The sequence below is a fragment of the Chenopodium quinoa genome, unplaced genomic scaffold, assembly GCF_001683475.1.
Source record: "Chenopodium quinoa cultivar QQ74 unplaced genomic scaffold, ASM168347v1, whole genome shotgun sequence".
Classification (NCBI taxonomy): Eukaryota; Viridiplantae; Streptophyta; class Magnoliopsida; order Caryophyllales; family Amaranthaceae; genus Chenopodium; species Chenopodium quinoa.
Genome location: NW_018743405.1, coordinates 2434142 through 2454006, shown reverse-complemented (window position 1 = coordinate 2454006; position 19865 = coordinate 2434142). Strand labels below are relative to the sequence as shown.

Sequence of the window (19865 nt, the reverse complement as noted above, 5' to 3'; positions counted from 1 at the left end):
AAGTTCACACCATCCCATCCCAAGGTTAGGTAGATGTAGGTTGAAAAAGAGAGGTCTATCGTTAGACGAGGCTCAAAGTGGTTTATGAAGAAAGGATTGTATATTTGAAAGGTGAAAGGAGATATGATGTGGCTACAAAGGGGTGCCTTAAATCATTGGTATACCTTATGCTTAATTCGACATGGTTTTTTTTTTTTTTTAAATGGTGCAATGCAATGCGATGATCATATGCAAGGAAATAAATGCTCATTTTATTAAAAGGGAAAAATAAATAGAGAATCTACAAAAGTAATCTTAAGGGAAAAGAAAGGTGCCTATGCTAGACTTATTGGGGAGAGGGTAAAATAAAAAGAAATAGAAAAAAGAGGTCACGAAATCTTGTCGTTGAAGCTCGCCTCTGTCTTGTGTTGTTTGCTCCGACATCATCCAGTCTTCTCGCTAGCTAGAGGCGATGGGATCTTATTTGCCTCTATGAGATCTTGAACGAGGTTTTGAAACCTGTAGCATTCATCAGTAGTATGACCGCGCCCTCGATGGTACTTGCAATAGGAGTTTGGATTCCATCTCGAAGATCGATTTTCTGGTGTTGGATCCTCGGTAGGGCCAATAGGTTTGATTAATCCTCGATCATAGATCGAAAGCAGCATCGTACGTCATTCCAATGGGTGTGAACTCTCGCCTGGTTTCCTTTTAGATCTTTGATTGTCCATGGCTAAGACATCATTATGGTCAAAGGTACTAACATTATTACTAGAGTGGGCGTTTTCGGAAGAAGAAGGATTTTCGTTCTTCTTTCCTTTCCAGCCACCGTGGTTACTATTGTTAGTAGCTTTTTGCTTTGCGAGGTCGTCTTCGATTTCAATTCCGATGTCATAAACGGCCTTGAAAGTATTCGAGTTGTGTTGATATTTTAAGTGCTTTGAATACTTTTCTTGAAGATTCTTGATAAACATCCTCACAGACTCCTTTTCGGTGGGGACCTCAATCATCTTGGAGGAAGTTTCCCTCCACTTATTAAAGAAAGAAGTAAAACCTTCATTCTCTTTTTGTCTTAGCATCTCAAGTTGTCTATGGTCGGTTTCAACTTGAATATTGCACTTGTACCTATCAACGAAAGCGTTTACTATCGATTCCCAGGTAGAGGTTTTCTCCTTGTCAAGGGAGAAGAACCATTGTTGGCAAAAGGTTTCAAGAGATAGTGGGAACAGAGAGGGGAAAACCTTCTTATCGATACCCTTAATGTTCATTATAGTTTCAAAAGCTCTTAGATGAAAGTAAGGGTTATCTGTTGCCTTGAATTTAGGGATGTCAGTGGCGTTGAACTTATGTGGAAGAAGTTCCATGTCCAGTGAGACCCCTTGTGAACTCATGCCCTGAAATTTATAGTCACTAGGTAGCTTGCTTAGACTCTCTTGCATGAGATCCATCTGTTGTTGCTTCAAGGGATCATCGACCTTAAGTGTGAGGAGCTTCAGTGTTTCATTCATGTTAACCAATTGGTTCCTAAGCTCATTGACTTCTTCTTGAGTTTCCATTATCTTTTTAGCCTTCCTCTTTTGACGAATTGGTTTATCAAAAAGTGAGACTTGAACAAAGAGGTCGTCCTTGATTAATCGCCCTTCTCTCCTCGACCAAGTACTGTGGAAAAGGAAATTGGGGATATTTATTGTTAATTATTTGACTCAAACTTTATTCAACATGCAATGGATGGAGGATGTGAAGAAAGATTGGAATAGAATGTGAAAAAAGAAAAATATGATGGAGGTGGAGGGATATGAAGAATTAGGAATAGAATGTACCCCCCAACTCAAATGACGGAAAAAAACCGACTCATGCATGAACCTAAGACATGGTCATGGTGATGTGTATTCAAAGTGTGTGCTAAGACTAGTGATTGTAGGTGACATGTTAAGACTCTTGTCATGACCATGTGGCTAGACTATGTGACTAGACTCAAGCAAAGACTAAGTTAAGACTTCACGTATATGCATTAAACTGGACAGACTGTGGTATTTTAGTCATAACTTTTAATCTTTGACTCTGATTGGGATGAAACCAACGCCAAATTTAAGAAAAAACTCGGGGCTACAGATCCATAGGTTTTACGACTCGTATTTCTTCCTACAACTCCGGCTATGACCAAAACAAGTTGACATTTGTGCAGTATACGGGAATAAAAATCCGGGTTGACTTAAAGGAACTATGACTCGATTTTAGGTATATTTATTAGCTCAAATTAATTAATTAAACAAAGTCCTTTAGTCATTAATCAGTTTATTTAGTCTTAACACAAGTCAAACAAACGGTTAGGAAAAATACATAGAGTATGCACAACCAATAATGCACAATTAGTCAAGTAGGCACAATATGATGCAATGAGTTTGCAACCTAACCATGGCTCTAGTTCTCTAAAGTTCGGGATATGGTTTAGTCAATAGAGGGTCCATGGTTAATTGTCCGAATGCACCGCGCGGAAGCCTAACCGTGAAGGGTTGTCGCGAGTGGATAGGACACCGCGAGTTTAGAAAAACTCGCTTCCATGGTTTGGTGAATTCAACATCTCGGATGTACCCTTTGTTGCACGGAGCGTTCAATCGGGTAGATGGAGCATGAATTCCCAGAGGGTTATGTCCATATGTAGAAAACATATGGGTTTCAGAAAAGTGAGGAAAAAATTCAATCAGGAAGTAGGATCGAGCAAACAATACGAAAAGCCGGTCGAAATTAGAACGCATATTTCTGGCTCGGTATTGGGGGAAATTGGCGCCAGCAAACAGAGACTGGCGCCAGCTTTTAACTGTAGCGCCTGGCGCCAATACTGGTGTCTGGCGCTACAACTAAAATGATGGCGCCAAGCTCTGGCCCCTGACGCTACTTCCCACATGCCTCAGCAGCTTTCTGTGCTCGATAAAATTTTCCAGTTTCGCGCGGTGTTATTTCTGTCCTAGTTGTGAAAGATATTTCTCAAATTTCCTACGTGTAAAATCCTATGTTTTTAACTCATTACGGATGGTCTTTCCAATGAGATCTTTTTTATGCATATGACAATAATGTTAATCAAAATTACGCACATGAAATACTTAGAACTTTTGGAGTCTCATCCACTCATTCTAAATCATTGCCGAAACAAATTCAAGAATTAAAATAGAAATCCTCCCCAGTGGAGTCGCCAAAAAATTGTAGGGAATAATTCATGCCTTAATTCCACTAGCTTAAACCCCACTGTGATCATACACTAAAGTACCGGTCCAAAAGGGAAGAAGATAGAGAAAAAGAGTCGCCAACAAGTTTTTTTAGGAACTTGTAAACCGTTCATAGGATGAAGGTTACACCCCTTAACGATCCAAGAGATCGTCAACTCCATAAGGTCTAGAACCAAATAAGGGTTCGGGGATGATGGTACAAATCCAACCTAAAAGAGATTGAATCTGCCCTAATAATAAGCCTCTACTTTATTCTGATCGTATTCATGTGCACTTCCTGATTAACATGCAATCAATAGGTTAACCCTAAACCTGTTTATCTATGTTGGTTGAATATTAATAATGCACAAATAAATCTATTATTGGCGATCACTTGAATTTATAACCAAATTAACCCTAAACAAGATTATTAATTATCTTATTAAGCGTGATTACAAGTACAAATTCCCTTTAAACATGCAATAAAGGTGATCAAGCAATAACAAAAAATATCAAGCAACATAATAAATAATCATAAATAATAATCATCATAATAATAATAATATTAATCATAATAATTATAGCAATCAGCCAAAAAGATAAAATTAACAAAATAGAGTCTGGCGCACGCAAAACGAGGTTGGCGCCAGGCATTGGCCATTGGCGCCAGGCGCCAATGGCTAGCACCAGGCGCCAGGTCTGGTTCCAGGCGCCAATGCCTGGAGTCAAGCGCTTAGCTTGTTTTTAACGCGTTTTTGTTTTTATCATATCTTTTGATCCAGAAGTCTAAATAAGGCATATAATATGTCGTTGGAAAGATCTTAAAGTCTACTTTCCAAAACAATTAAAATCAGATTAAAATATTTTTTAGATAAAAATATATGGCCAAAATAGTGGAAAGATGTTAGTTTTGGATAAAGTTTCATGTCTCATTCATATCTTTTTCGTTATAACTCGGATTTAATATTATAATATATCATTGGAAAGATAATTTCAAGATATATCTAACCATGTAAAATTTGGATAAATATTATGAGGCACGAAAATAAAATCTGAATACATTCCACTTCGTACAAAACAAGGATTCTTAAAAGGAGTAGTTTTATTCAATTTCAAACTCTTTAAAACATAATTATCAATCCTAACTCTATTAGGATTTAAAAGAACCTCCTAGAGTATTCTAAAAGACTATAATCAATCCTAATAGATTTATGAATAATAATTAATAATAGGCCCTCCTCTAAATCATTGGGCCGCATATAAAAAACCAAATCGGGCCCAGTTTAGTATTTTGGCCATAACTTCCTCGTTATTCATCGGAATTGGGCTTATAATATATCGTTGGAAAGGTCTTTTCAAACCCCATCCAATTACACCATTATTGGATCCTTATCATGGACCAACCAAACTGTATTGACTATTTTTTAAAAATAAGTTTTCAAAAACAGAGAGAAAAGAAAAGAAATTAAAACTATCCGCAACGCTAGACTTTCCACACTTTCACTTCATTCAATTATGATTCGACGCGAAAGGTACTCATCACTGGTTTTGGTTTTGGGGAGACACAAATGGGTGTCTACACATACAATCCTAGCAATCCATCCTACCTATTTCCATGGAGAATTTCATGCCCTTGTTGAATTTAATCAAACCATCTAATCTCAACTTCCATTGATAAATAAGATACTTGGTTCAATCAATATCAAATTACGTCTAACCTAACATTGATAAATTAGCACAATTCAATAAGCAAAGCAATTAATCTAATTAAATAATGAATTGGGGGAAATCATGCATTACTCATAACTAGGGTTCAACCTAACCCTAGAATATAAATCTACTCACTCGTGATTAAATTAACAAAATAATCAAAAGACATACTAATATAGGAAAGAAGAAATACTTGAATTAATGGAATTGAAGATGAAATCTTGAACAAAGTAAATGTAAAATTGAAGGGAATTGTAGAATTCTTCAACTCAATTGAACGAATCCAAAAACAAGACCTCTAATATGCCTAGCCAAAGCCTATTTATATCCCTAGGAATAAGTAAAGAAGTTTCCTAAAATAGGTCTTCCAAAACGCCTCAAACTTGGCTTTGATGCTTCGTCAGGTGATAGCCACGGGTTACCCAAAGCTGCTGGGACTTTGCCATGGCCAACCCGTGGTGTATACTGATCTTGGTAGTCTTCTCTTGGGCATAAAAGGAGGAGCCACGACCAGGCCAAAGCTTAATGCAACAAGCCACGACCAGGCCAAGGCTAGGCAATTTCTACACAATACTCCTTCAAAAGCAACTTCAAGCTTGGAATGTGACCATATGATGTTGGGCTCGTAATCTCCTACACGCTCCTAGCTCACTTAGCTTGCAAAGGTGCTTTTTTACGCGTAAATCCTACAAAATAAAGAAAGAGAGCACGAGGAGAGCAACGTCGAAATATAAAGAAATATAGATCTAAAAGATTAAATATATAGAGAAAATATGATAGAAACACTCAAATATAACATATAACAATGAGTATATAAATGTGTTATCAAATTCCATCCCACACACGTCAAACAGCTCGACCTCGAGTATGTTATTGAGTGGCATCTCGTGCTTCCTTGAAATATTACCAGTCCGTTGACAACGATCACAAACCCTTACATATGAGTACACGTCCTTGAACAAAGTGGGCCAGTAGAAACCACATTGTAAAATCTTCGCGGCTGTTTTTGTAGGAACTGCATGTCCACCACAAGGTAAGTCATGGCAATGAGAAATAATTTTGTTTACCTCACCTTCCGGAACACATCTTCTTATCATTGCATCCGCACATAGCTCATAGAGGAATGGATCGTCCCAAAAATGTCGCCTTGCCTCATAAAAGAATTTCTTCTTTTGTTGAGATGAGTAACCATGGGGCAATGTACCTGCGGAAAAATAATTAGCTAAGTCAGCATACCAAGGTGATTCAATTTGAGAAAGTGCTAATAAATGTTCATCAGGGAAAGAATCATCAATGGGGAGGTCATCTCCATCCCCCTTATCGAGAAGGAGGCGAGAAAGGTGGTCTGCTACGACATTCTCAGTCCCTTTCGTGTCCCTTATCTCGATGCCATAATCTTGCAACAAAAGGACCCATCGAATCAACCGCGGCTTGGCGTGACTCTTAGTCATCAAATATTTTAATGCAGCGTGATCTGTGTGAATTATCACCTTCGAACCAACAAGGTATGAGTGAAACTTCTCTATTGCATAAATTACTGCTAGCATCTCTTTTTCAGTTGTGGCATAATTCATTTGAGCAGAATCAAGTGTTTTACTAGAGTAATAAATAGCGTGAAGTTTTCTATCCTTCCGTTGCCCCAAGACGGCCCCTATTGCATAGTCACTAGCATCACACATAATCTCAAATGGTAGGGTCCAATCCGAGGGTTGCATAATGGGAGAGGAGATCAATGCTTCCTTCAACCTGTTAAAAGCCTCAAGACAAGCATCAGTAAATACAAATGTGGCATCCTTGGCCAAAAGCTCAGTTAGAGGTCTAGCGATTTTCGATAAATCTTTAATAAATCGCCTATAAAATCCTACATGATCAAGAAAACTCCGAACTCCTTTTACAGAATTCGGAGGGGGTAGGCGCTCAATGACCTCTATCTTTGCTTTATCGACCTCAATACCCTTATGTGATAAAACATGGCCTAGAACAACTCCTTGTTGTACCATAAAATGACATTTTTCTCAGTTTAAAATTAAATTGACTTCCTTACATCTATGGAGCACCTTTTCCAAATTTTCAAGACATACATCAAAAGATGTTCCATGGACAGAAAAGTCATCCATAAATACTTCCATTGAATTTTCAATAAGACCTGAGAAAATTGCCATCATACAACGTTGGAACGTGGCTGGAGCATTACATAAGACAAATGGCATTCTTCGATAGGCGAAGGTGCCATAGAGACATGTGAAAGTGGTCTTTTCCTGATCACATGGACGAATGGGAATTTGAAAGAAACCAGAATATCCGTCCAAGTAGTAGAAAAAGGAATGCTTAGCCAAACGTTCAAGCATCTAATCAATAAAGGGGAGGGGAAAATGGTCCTTACGGGTGGCCTTATTCAACCTCCTATAATCAATACACATTCGTCAACCTGTAATAGTTCTGGTAGTGATTGGCTCACCCTTGTCATTCTTGACAACGGTCATACCCCCTTTTTTGGAACTACTTGTACAGGGCTAACCCATTTACTATCTGACATAGGGTAGATTATTCCTGCAGCAAGCAATTTAAGAACCTCTTTTTTAACTACCTCCATCATATTTGGATTAAGTTGTCTTTGAGATTCTATGGAGGAGGTATGATCGTCCTCAAGAATTATCTTATACATACAAAATGAAGGATTAATACCCTTAATATCATCAATGGTGTACCCAATAACACTTTTATATTTTCTCAAAACAATGAGCAGTTGCTCTAAATTCGTGTCATTAAGCTCAACATTAACAATAACAGGATATGTATTATTAGGACCAAGATATGCATATTTAAGAGTAGAGGGAAGGGGTTTCAACTCTACCTCGGGAGGCGTAGTACTCTCCCCGACACTTGATACACTAAGGACTTCTTTCAGTAGAGCAGTGGTTGGATTTGCTTTTCCTTCCTTAAGTAGCCGCGTGTACTCCCTTGTTTCCCAATCTTCCTCATTGATGCTTCCCACCAACACCGTTTCCAGTGCATCATCTGTCTTGATCAAGGGAAGTTGCTCACGTTCTAAGTCATCAAGGACATCCACTTGGCAGATAGTTTCTCCCACGGAAGGAGTTCCCATAGCATTCAAGAGTGAATACTCCATTTTCTCGTCTCCCACCTCGAAAGTGATTCTTCCATTCTTCATATCAATGATTGCACCAGCAGTGGCTAAAAATGGTCTACCAAATATAATAGGGACATGTGCATCCTCCTCCATTTCCATCACAACAAAATTGCATAGGATAAAGAATTTTCCCACGCGAAGAGGAACATTTTCAAGTATACCCAAGGGAAACTTCACCGACCTATCCACAAGTTGTAGAGACATGCACGTAGGCTTTAATTCACCCATTTGAAGTTTCTTGCAAATAGAGAGCGGCATGAGACTCACACTTGCACCAAGATCACATAATGCCTTGTTGATCTCAATATCCCCAAGCTTCACTGGAATTGAGTAGCTACCCGGATCACCTAATTTCTTAGGAAGTGTATTTTGCAAAATAGCACTACACTCTGCATTCAACACAACAGTAGCATTCTCCTCTAGCTTCTTCTTGTTAGAGAGCATATCCTTCAAAAATTTTGCATAAGATGGCATCTCGGATATTGTATCTAAGAATGGAATGTTGATGTGAAGCTTCTTCAAAATATCAAGAAATTTTCCATACTTCTTCTCTAACTTAGCTTGAGCCAACCTTTGCGGGAAAGGAACTTGCGGCACATATGGAATAAGTGGTGGTGGAGTTGATGCCTTTGGCTCATCCTCAATCGCAGTACCATCGACCACCTTCTCTTTTGAGACTACCTCATCAACAACCTCCCTTGATGGCTCCCTCGTAGGAGGATCTTCCAACTACTTTCCACTCCTCAAAATCACAGCATTCATATGCCCCTTCGGTGGTTGCTCTGTTTGACCCGAAAAAGCGCCCAGAGTCTTCAAAGATTGGCCAACTTGATGAGAAAGTTGACTTATTTGGTTTTCCATGAGCTTGTTCTGAGCTTGTAGTTGTTGGATGTTGTTGTTCGTTGTGGTAACGAAGTTCTCAAGCATTAACTCAAGGTTGGATTTTTGTGGAGGTGGTTGCATAGGTTTTTGGACTAGAGGTGGTCTTGCTTGGAAGCCAGGTGGTGCATTATAATTGTTATTTTGAGGTGGTGGTGGAGGTGGATTTTGTTGAGCTTGGGTATTCTTGTAAGAGAAATTTGGATGATGTTTCCAACCTTCATTATATGTGTTTGAATGAGGATCATATGGCCTTTTGGGATTTAAAGTGTAGAATGCATTGGCTTCCTCAATCGTCATCTCATGTGAATTTTGTGGACAAGCAGGGGCAATGTAACCTTGTACATTACAAATTTGACAAGTTTCAGCAGATGAGCCAGAAGATGTTGCTTGGAACTTGTCAAACTTGCTTGTCAATGCCTCCATAGAGCTAGTTAAAAGGGTTAGAGCATCAACATCATGCATACCTCCCTTTTTAACATTACGTTGTCCTCCTGGATGGTAATTATCATTTGCCGCCATCTTCTTAATTAGCTCCTTTGCCTCAGTTGGGTTCTTAGTCAGAAGAGAACCCCCAGATGCAGCATCAATATAGATTCGGAACTCATGAGTTTAACCATTGTAAAAGGTTTGGATCAACATCCATTCAGGAATACCATGGTGAGGGCATTGTCTCTGCAATCGCTTGAACCTCCTCCATGCTTCATATAAGGACTCATCATCTGACTGCCCGAAAGAAGATAGCTCATTTCTCAACCTTGTAGTCTTTTCCTGTCCCAAGAACTTGACTAGAAAATCTTTCACCAGTTTGTCCCATGTGTCAAAAGAGTTAGTACCTTCATCTCTCAACCGTTCCTTCGCTCTATCCCGTAATGAGAAAGGGAAAAGGCAAAGTCTAATAGCATCATCTGTAACACCATTTAGTTTCATAGTATCGCACTTCTCCAAGAAACTATCAATGTGACTAACAGGGCATTCGTGAGGTGTGCCTGCAAATGAATCATTAGAGATGAATTGAATGAACTGTGGCTTCAATTCAAAGTTCTGAGCAGTAACGGGTGGTCTGACAATGCTGGAGAGGAGTCCCGTTGTGGTATCAAGAATTCCATATTCGAAAAGAGACTTTCTTCCTGGATCTACCATGTTTCTAAGGTTTTGATTTCTCCTTCTTCTACCTCTTTGTCTCCTTGCAGTTGCTTCAATTTCAGAATCAAGTGGAATTAAATCGTCCGGCCCTAAACGTCGAGTTTGCATGCAACAAAGAACTAAAAGAAAAGAAATTAAGAACACAAGAGACAATAGCCGAAGCAACAGATAAAAGCTTAGTAAAAACGAATCACAAATAACTAGTATAAAACCGTTAGTCCCCGGCAACGGCGCCAGGTAGTTTTTCGCAAAATTCAAAGTATAAAAGGTAGTTTTTCACAAAATATCCATAATAATAATAATAATAATAATAATAATAATAATAATCATCATCATCATTATAAAAATCATCATAACAATAATAATCATAACAAAAATAATAATAACAATAATAATAATAACAATAATAACAATAACAATAATAACAATAACAATAACAATAATAACAATAACAATAATAACAATAATAATAATAACATAAGAACAATAATAATAATAATAATAATAATAATAATAATAATAATAATAATAATAATAATAATAATAATAATAATAATAATAATAATAATAATAATAATAAGAAGAAGAAGAAGAAGAAGAAGAATAAAAATAAGAATAATAATAACAAAAATAACAATAACAAAAAAAATAATAATAATAACAATAACAATAATAACAATAACAATAACGATAACAATAACAATAATAACAATAACAATCATAATAATTATTGTTATTTTTATTAGGAAAAATTGACGGGAAAAATCTCAACTTTGTTCGATTCGCTTAAAACAATCCAACCTTTCGATTATTTTTTAATAATCCGAACTTTGATATGAATTTGCTTTTAATAGTCCCAGATGACCGGTAACCTGTTGAGTAGATAATTTTGTTTTTTTATAGATTTAATTTACACACGTCACCACGTGATTGGTCAATTTTTTTTATATAATTATTTTAATGTTTGTAAAGAAACATGATTATTTTTCACTAATCAACCCTTAATTATTTATTCAATAAAATTAACAATTAATTATATCTTATAAAAAAATTATGTACTACACTTAATTAACTCTCTTAAAAAAAATTAACACTTAATCACTTAATTTAAAATTAAATAATTAAAAAATACAAAAGTTTGATGTTGTAAAGTACAAACCAGAAACCACGCCAGCCACCATTTCACCAACACCAACTAGTCAGCGACCCAGCCACCTCCACCCTACCTCCAGGTCACCAACACCTACCCGTCCACCTCCACCACCACCACCCTACCTCCCCAACCCAATACCCAATCCTACCACAACCACCGTAACCCAAGAGGCATCCAAGAACAGTGGCTAAAGCATAATCAACGGCGCGGTCGGAAGGCAGAGAACAAGCTGCCATGGAAGAAATTGATGTCGGGCGGCGCTTGGAGGGAACTGAGGGAGTGGAGAAGGGCAGCGGCGGCTGACTTGATAGTGGGTCGTTGGTTTTAAAGGATTATGTGAGGGTTGGTGGTTCAGAGGGTGGGATGGTGCGTCGTCGCGGGAGGAGAGGTTTTGGGCGTCGCCGGAGTTGGAGGCAGGGGGTCGGGCTAGCTGTGATTGGCGGAGATGGTGGTTGGGGCTGCTGGGGTGGTTTTTTTTTAATTATTTAATATATTTTTTTTATCATATTTAATACTCTTTTTTTTTTTAATTTTTTCTAAAAGAAATTAAATTTATTTTTAATTTTTATTTTTTGACCAATTAGGTGCCGACACGTGTCATTAAACTTGTTATAACAAGTTAAGTGACCGGTTGGGACCATTAGAAGCAAAGTGATATTAAAGTTCGGATTATTAAAAAATAATCGAAAGTTGGGATTATTTTGAGCGAATCGGCCAAAGTTGGGATTATTCCCGTCAATTTTTCCTTATTATTATTGTTATTATTTTTATGAATATTACCTTGATCGTTGCACACAAGTACGGAACTCCTAATTCATAATAATGATAACAATAACAACAATAATATAAATAATAACAATGATAACAACAACAACAATAATAAAAATAATAATAACCCGATCCTACAAAGCCAATAAATTTACAAGAAATCAGTGGGGAGCTGAGATACAATCTGGGCTCCCACTCCTCTAGCTATAGTGAACCCGATCCTACTAAAGATGTGAGCAGCTGCACGAGCACATATATCCTAAGTCCTTGCAAACACCTGAACCCGCTTCAGCAACGAAACAACATCATTTTCTAATTCCCCCAAAGAAGAAAAGGAGAAAGGAAGAAAACAATAATCAATAGCCCTACAACGCACCCTATACTTGTCCTATTTCCGTTGTGCAACAACTGACACAACACGACTAGGAAAAAATTCAGACAACCCTGATTATGTCAAAGGAGAAGATCCCGTCAAGTCAACACACACATCAAGGCCCCTATCCCAAGATTAAAGCAACATATCTGCAGGTCGTAGAGCCTCATCGTTGCCTCTAATCAACCCAACGTTAACCTCCTTTTTCACAGAAATCCTTGACCAAAAACAAATATCAACAAGGGTGTCACGAACAACATTATGCCGATGTTTAATACCCACCATCCTAGCACAGGACAGTGCATGATCTCCCCCAATCTGTACAAAGATTAAAACGGTAAGCCTTACTATTCATTGTCTGACCTAACCCCCATATTGGAACCGGCCGCAACAAGGCACAAGAGTGATCCCCCTGCTGGGATTTCCATTTATTATTATATCTTAAAAATATATAAAGTTATACAACCTATAGAAAATAAGTGGGAAGCCGAGATACAATCTAGGGCCCCAGTCCTCTAGCTATAGAATAGCTTATCCTAGTAAAAATGTGAGCTTAACAAACCCCAATGTCCTGAGTTGTCTTGAACTTCTGAACCCGCTTCTACAACACAACATCCTCCTTGTCTTATTCTCCAAGTGAAGAAAAGAAGAAGGAAATGAATCCATATCCAATTGTGCGATAACTAGAATCATATTCGACCCACTTTCAATTAGCTACATCAACCACATCTCCTCCAAGAACAAAGTCAGATAGCCCAGATTGTGTCAAACGAGAAGACCCTGTCGAATCAACACAGACATCATGATCACAATCTCAGGAATAAAGTAATACATCTGCGGTCTAAGGGCACCGTGATTCCCTCTAGACAACCTAATGTTAATCTCCTTTCTCGCTGAAATCCCAAACCTATAGAAAACATCAACAAGCGTATCCCGGACAACATTATGCCGATGTTTGATACCCACAATACCAGTACATGACACCGTGTGATCACCAAAAATATCCCCTATAAAAACCCTTGAACAAGCAGACCACGGCGTCGAGACATTAAACAATGGAACACCCAACCGGTAGCACAACACACATCGGTAAATCTTTGTGTTCATCGTCTGACCTAACCTTGAAATAGGAACCGTCTGAAGCCAAGCAGGGGTGTGATCTCCCTGCTGCGATTTCCACAATGCTAATTGTCGAGGAGATAAAGAAAAAGCGAATTATTATTATTATTATTATTATTATTATTATTATTATTATTATTATTATTATTATTTATTATAATTATTATTATTATTATTTATTATTGTTGTTATTATTATTATTATTATTATTATTATTATTATTAGGCAAATTTGTCAACAAAAACCTTTTAAAAGCACCCTTTTGTCAAAAAATAACCTTTTACAAGTTTTTTAGTTAAAAAAAACCACAACCTCAATTTTTTTGCAAGGAGAAACCTGTTTCACTAATTGTCCTCTAATTCACTTAATTAGTCTCTTATTTTGTTTTCTTTCTTTTAATCACTCTCTAACCCACCTATTTTTGAGTAATGATTAAATTAAATTAAAAAAAAAACCTACCACCTCCCAACCACTAGCCAACCACCACCTCCCAACCACTAGCCAACCATCCCCACCCCTATTGGACCCGCCACCAGATCCCCCACCACCAGCGATCTACCTCCACCATCGGTCGACCATCCCTTTTTTCCTTATCCCTGGCAGCGACCACCACAAGTAAGCAATTTTCAATTTTTGGCTCTAAATTGCTCAAATCAAGTCCAAATCAATTGAAATTTGCTTCCAAATTATCCTACCATCATATACATATATAATCAAAGCCAAAATAAACATCAATTGCAAGCAAGATGCACAAATTTAGAAACCCCCAAATCGATTTTTCTAGGGTTTATGGACAAATTAAAATTGCAAAGTTCAAGCACATTATAAGATAAAATCAAAGCAAAAATGAATTGATTGTGTGCGAAAACTTGATTTGAAGCTTCCAAAAAGATCCTAGCAAATTTGGGTTGTGTGTTTGAGAGTGTTTGAGGGAGAAATGAAAGGTACATCTTCGAAGGGAGGGGCCGGGGAGGTGGAGGGTTGTAGCAGGCCGGTGGTAAGGGGGGTCGACCGAAGGTTGAGGTGGGTCGCCGGGGATGAGAGGTTGTAGGTGGCGTGGGGGAGGAGGGCTGCTGCAGTGGGAGGAGGAAAGGGAAGAGGGTGGTGGTTTTTGTTCTTTTTTTATTTTTATAAATTAATTTAGTTATAAAATTATTAAGTGAGTACTAAAAGGATAATTAGAATAAATTAGAAATTAATTACGTGGATTAGAGACACTTGGTTGTCATCAACAAAAAAAATTCATATTCGGGTTTTCTTTTGCCAAAATGTTAAAATTCGGGTTTCCTTTAGCTAAAAAGCTTTTAAAAGGTTTTTTTTCGCAAAATGGTGTATCTAAAAGGTTTTTTTTTGACAAATTTGCCGTATTATTATTATTATTATTATTATTATTATTATTATTATTATTATTATTATTATTGCTGATTAGGGGATTTTTCCCCACCAATCACCATCTGACAAGTGGACCAATCAGGTTCCGCCATGTGTCCGTCACATGGGCCAATAGGAGCCTGCCACGTGTCAAGCAATGATCCGTCCACTATGGACCAATTACGACACGACACGTGTCCTTCCCATGACACTTGGGATAACCGGTCACCTAGGCCCAACTTCCGAGGGAAGCCCAATCAGCCTAAGGTTAACCTAAACCTAGATTAGCACGTTTCCCGAGGTTATAAATACCTCCCTTAATCCTCATTAAGGGGGATTACGCAAAAAAAACGCAGATTACACACATTAAACTCTCTCACCTAGAGAGACCCAATCACTTTAATTTCCGCACTAATTACTCCTTAATCAAGTACTAACTTGACCGTCGGAGGCGGATCTCCAATCATCCGGAGCATCCGTTTGTTTTGCAGGTACAGGCGCCCGGTTCCAGTCTCGGAATTGTAACTCTCCCGCAGGACATCAGAAAACCCCGAAACATCTTGGCGCCGTCTGTGGGGAGAGTACTTCTGAGATGGCATCCACGTTTGTACCGGCTCCTGAAGAGAGGCGTCCCCTAGACGACCCTCAAGTTCAGTCGGACCACGATACTGAGAATGAATTTAAAGTTGAAGCTCACACAGCTTCAGACGGGACCCTAAGGGCCCGACGTACCCGTCATACCGAAAGGAGGGAACGGGAACATCTTCAAACTGGAAGCGAGCCAGCAGGCGCACCGCCTGTTCGGCAGCAGCCGACTGATGGGTCTGCTCCCATCACAAGGAACGAACTCATGACCTTCATGAGGGACTTCAAGGGAGAAATTCAAGAGTTGATCAACAAGAAGCCGCCTGCTCTGGAAAAGGAGCAGTCGGCTAAGAAACCCTCCACTTCACGGAAGAGGAAGCTAGTTCAAGGGCGAGAGGCGACCCCTCATCCTAAATCTAGGAAGTGGGAGCCACCTGCCCTTGATTTCTCAAAATACCGTTTTCCTACTCCAGGAAATAGGAAACCTGTTCATCATATTTAGGCGGACGGGTCGAGAAAAACATACACAGACGCTCGGCTACTGCTAGAGCAGAAGAAGAGTGACCGATTGTCAGAGTCGGCCTCTACTTCAAACTTCAAAGACAGTCTGCGAAATACCTCGATGAGGCATACTCAGTCGCATCATGAGAGTCAGTCAGGCGGCACCTCCCGTCAGTCCGCCTATCATAGCGACCAGGCGGTACCAAACTTACCGTTTGTACCGCAACAACAGTATTTTTTACAGCCACCTCCGTTTGGTGGACATGCAGCAAAAAATGTCCAACCTATGGACTGGCAGCTACGGTTGCTTAGACTTGGTGAACAGCCGTCGGCCTTCTCCAAGGAAATTACTGAAGCCGCTCAGCCGGCCAAAGTGACAAATGTATTAGTAGGCGCCTATGACGGCACTACTAACCCAGAAGACCATCTTATGGCATTCACCAACCTGATGTACCTTCAAGGGTTGGATGATCCCACTTGGTGCAAGTGTTTCCCAGCGACTCTCAAAGGAATCGCACAACAATGGTTCGGCAACCTGCCGACTGGTTGTGTAAATAACTTCAAGACGCTTGCTTACTTATTCACCTCCAACTTCGCCATGAACATCCCTGCGAAGAAGACGACCCTTGATTTAGGAACAATTCAGCAGGGCGAGAAGGAGGGGCTTCGTTCTTACATCAGGCGGTTTAAACTGATGAGAATACAGATTCAAGGGTTACCGGATGAAGTAGCCTATACTGACTTTTTCAGAGGTCTCAAAGACGGGTCGACCTTCAAATTTGATTTGGTCAGAAAGAGGGTGGCGACTCTTCAAGAGGCCTTGATTGAAGCGGAAGCCTATATACAGGCGACTGATCTTTGTAGTACGGTAAAACAGTCAGACGGGAGAAGGTCCAACAAAAGAGAAGGACAACAGAAACAGTCGTCAAACAAAGACGAGAAGAGAAAAGAGGTCTGGGCGGCTGATTCCTCTAAACAGCCGGCCCAGAAGAAGAAAAAAGAATTCAAACCATACTCCCCAAAGTATGCGTTTAACAAGGATAGCCAATTTATCCTAAAGGAAATCAAGGGACGGATCTCAATTGAGAAGCCGGTCCCCATGAAGGGTTCTGCAAACAACCGGAACCAAGAAAAATTCTGTGATTATCATGAAGATGTTGGTCATCACACCAATGAATGCATTAGTCTCATGCGGTATCTGGACCGCCTGGCTGAGCAAGGTGATCTTGACACTTATGTCAAGAAATCTACGGGGAACACTTCCTCGAAAAAGCAGTCGGCCAAAAAGAATCAACAGGCCGACAGCAACGATACAGATGATGCAGTCGTCTACACCATTGCAGGCGGCTTCTCAGGAGGCGGCCCCACTATTAGGGGCAACAAAGACAATATCAGACGGTTAGATGTAAATTCCGTTCACCAAGAACGGCCCTCCAAATATTCATTTCCTGAGATTGTCATCACTGAAGAAGATCTAGGAGGGGTAAAAGGGCCGCATGACGACCCTATCGTTATTGAATGTAAAGTGGCCAACCAGAGAGTTGGCCGAATCCTCATAGATACCGGAAGCTCCTCAGATCTCATCAGTAGCAAATGTCTGTCGAAACTAAAATATCAGACTAATTGCATACATCCGGCATCCCACCCTTTAGTAGGGTTTGGAGGAGGAGTCGTCCATCCAGTGGGACGAGTGGATTTACCCATCCGCCTGGGTGAAAAAGGGGAAGGACGACACATGGTAGTCCGGTTCCCGGTAGTAGAAGAACTCTCGGCCTACAACATGATTCTGGGACGACCAACCCTGAATAATTCCAAGGCGGTTATAATCCCATCTCTTATGTTGCTCAAGTTTGAGAGGGATAATGGAACAGTCGGGTCCCTAAGGGGAAATCAGAGGATGGCCCGAGAGTGCTATCTCTCGGATGTTAAGCCCACTGTTATGGCCACTATGTCGAGCGGTGGAAAAATAGACCTTGACAATGTTAAGGAGAGTGCGCCTGTTCAAGAAGCAGGTGTCAAGAAGAGAAAGGCATCCCACACAGGGGCCGCAAGAAAAGACAGAAAATAGCAATCGTTGGCAGAGGAGCGGTCGGATGAATTCCGCCCTCAGCCAGCTGGTGAGCATACGGACCTGATGTTAGATGACTCGCGTCCTGACAGAACAATCAAGGTTGGGACGACTGCTCTAAGGGACCTGGGAGACGACTTTCACAAACTATTGAAAGAATACAAGGACATCTTTGCATTCTAAGTCCATGAAATGCCAGGCATTAGTCCTGATCTGGCGGTACATAAACTGGCCGTGGATCCGAAAAAGAAGCCGGTACGGCAAAAGAAGCGGAACCATGGCGAAGAAAGAAGTCAGGCGGCAGCCGCCGAAGTTAAAAAATTACTTGATGCAGGGTTCATTCGGCAATGTTACTTCCCAGACTGGGTTGCAAATGTGGTGCTTGTTAAAAAGCCGAATGGCACCTGGCGAATGTGTGTAGACTACACAAACTTAAACAAGGCGTGCCCCAAAGACAGTTACCCTCTGCCTAAAATTGATAACCTGGTCGACTCAACAGCCGGCCATGCTTTGATGAGCTTTATGGACGCCTACTCTGGTTTCCATCAAATTCCTTTATGGGAGAAAGATCAGGAGAAGACGGCCTTCGTCACTGATCAGGGGTTATACTGTTACACGGTCATGCCGTTTGGTCTTAAGAATGCCCCGGCCACTTTCCAGCGAATGATAAACACTGTGTTCTTTGATCAGATTGGGAGAAATGTCGAGGCATATATTGATGATATGATTGTCAAGTCTAAACTTCAGAAAGATCATCTGTTGGACCTCTGAGAAACTTTCGCCACACTCAGGCGGCACCATGTCATGCTCAATCCCAAGAAATGTGTCTTTGGAGTTGAGTCTGGGAAATTTCTCGGATTCCTTATCAATCAGAGAGGAATAGAGGCGAACCCTGAGAAGGTGCAGGCGATCATCGACATGCAGTCGCCTCGTACCGTCCGAGAGGTTCAGAAGTTAACAGGTTGTCTGGCGGCTTTGGGAAGATTTCTAAGCCGATCAGGCGACAAATGCCTATACTTTTTCCAGGCAATTAAGAAAAAGGCAAGGTTTGAATGGGGGCCGGATGCTGAGGCGGCCTTCCAGAAATTGAAAGTTCACTTGCATTCCTTGTCGAGACTGGTCAGCCCTTTGCCCAGAGAAGTACTCTACATGTACCTGGCCGTCTCTGATCATGCGTTAAGCGCTGTTCTCCTTGCTGAAAGAGACGGCTGTCAGCTCCCGGTCTACTTTGTCAATCATGTACTGAAAAATGCCGAGTTGAGGTATCCCTTAGTGGAGAAATTTGGTCTTGCACTCTTCATGGCTGTTAAAAAATTGAAGCCCTACTTTTTGGCACATGCAGTCGCCGTGTATACAGACCAACCTATCAAGCGGCCACTGACCATCATGGAGTCGTCAGGCCGAATGATTAAATGGGCCATAGAAATACAGAGCCTCGAAGTTACCTTCGAGCCTAGAAAAGCAGTGAAGGGGCAAGCCTTTGCTGACTTTATTGTTGAGATGACTCGTCCTCCTGACTCTCAAGTTACAGACCAAGTCTGGAGGGTATATGTGGACGGAAGCTCTACTTCAAATGGTTGTGGAGCAGGTGTCATATGTCAGTCGCCAGAGGGCGACAGGTACGAGTATGCTCTACGCTTCAGTTTTCAGGCCTCAAACAATGAGGCAGAATATGAAGCTTTACTAGCCGGAATCCGCATGTGCAAGGCGGCAGGGGCAAGAAAGATAGACGCCTGTTCCGATTCACAATTGATAGTGAGTCAGTACAATGGCGAATACGAAGCAACCCATCTGGCCATGATCAAGTATTTACAGGCGGTCCGACAAGCAGTCGGCTCCCTTGAGGATTTCCATCTGAC

The 19865-nt window shown here is 40.3% G+C and overlaps 1 protein-coding gene across 1 annotated transcript; it reads right to left on the bottom strand.

Annotated features, from left to right (window-relative positions):
- Window positions 1–6907: 6907 nt before the first annotated feature.
- LOC110739029 lies at window positions 6908–9444 on the bottom strand. The gene is made up of 3 exons (XM_021919483.1): window positions 8872–9444; window positions 7747–8772; window positions 6908–7150 (listed from the first exon to the last, which is right to left on the bottom strand). The coding sequence occupies exons 1-3, from the start codon at window positions 9442–9444 to the stop codon at window positions 6908–6910; spliced, it is 1842 nt and encodes a 613-aa protein (XP_021775175.1).
- Between the last annotated feature and the right edge of the window lie 10421 nt (window positions 9445–19865).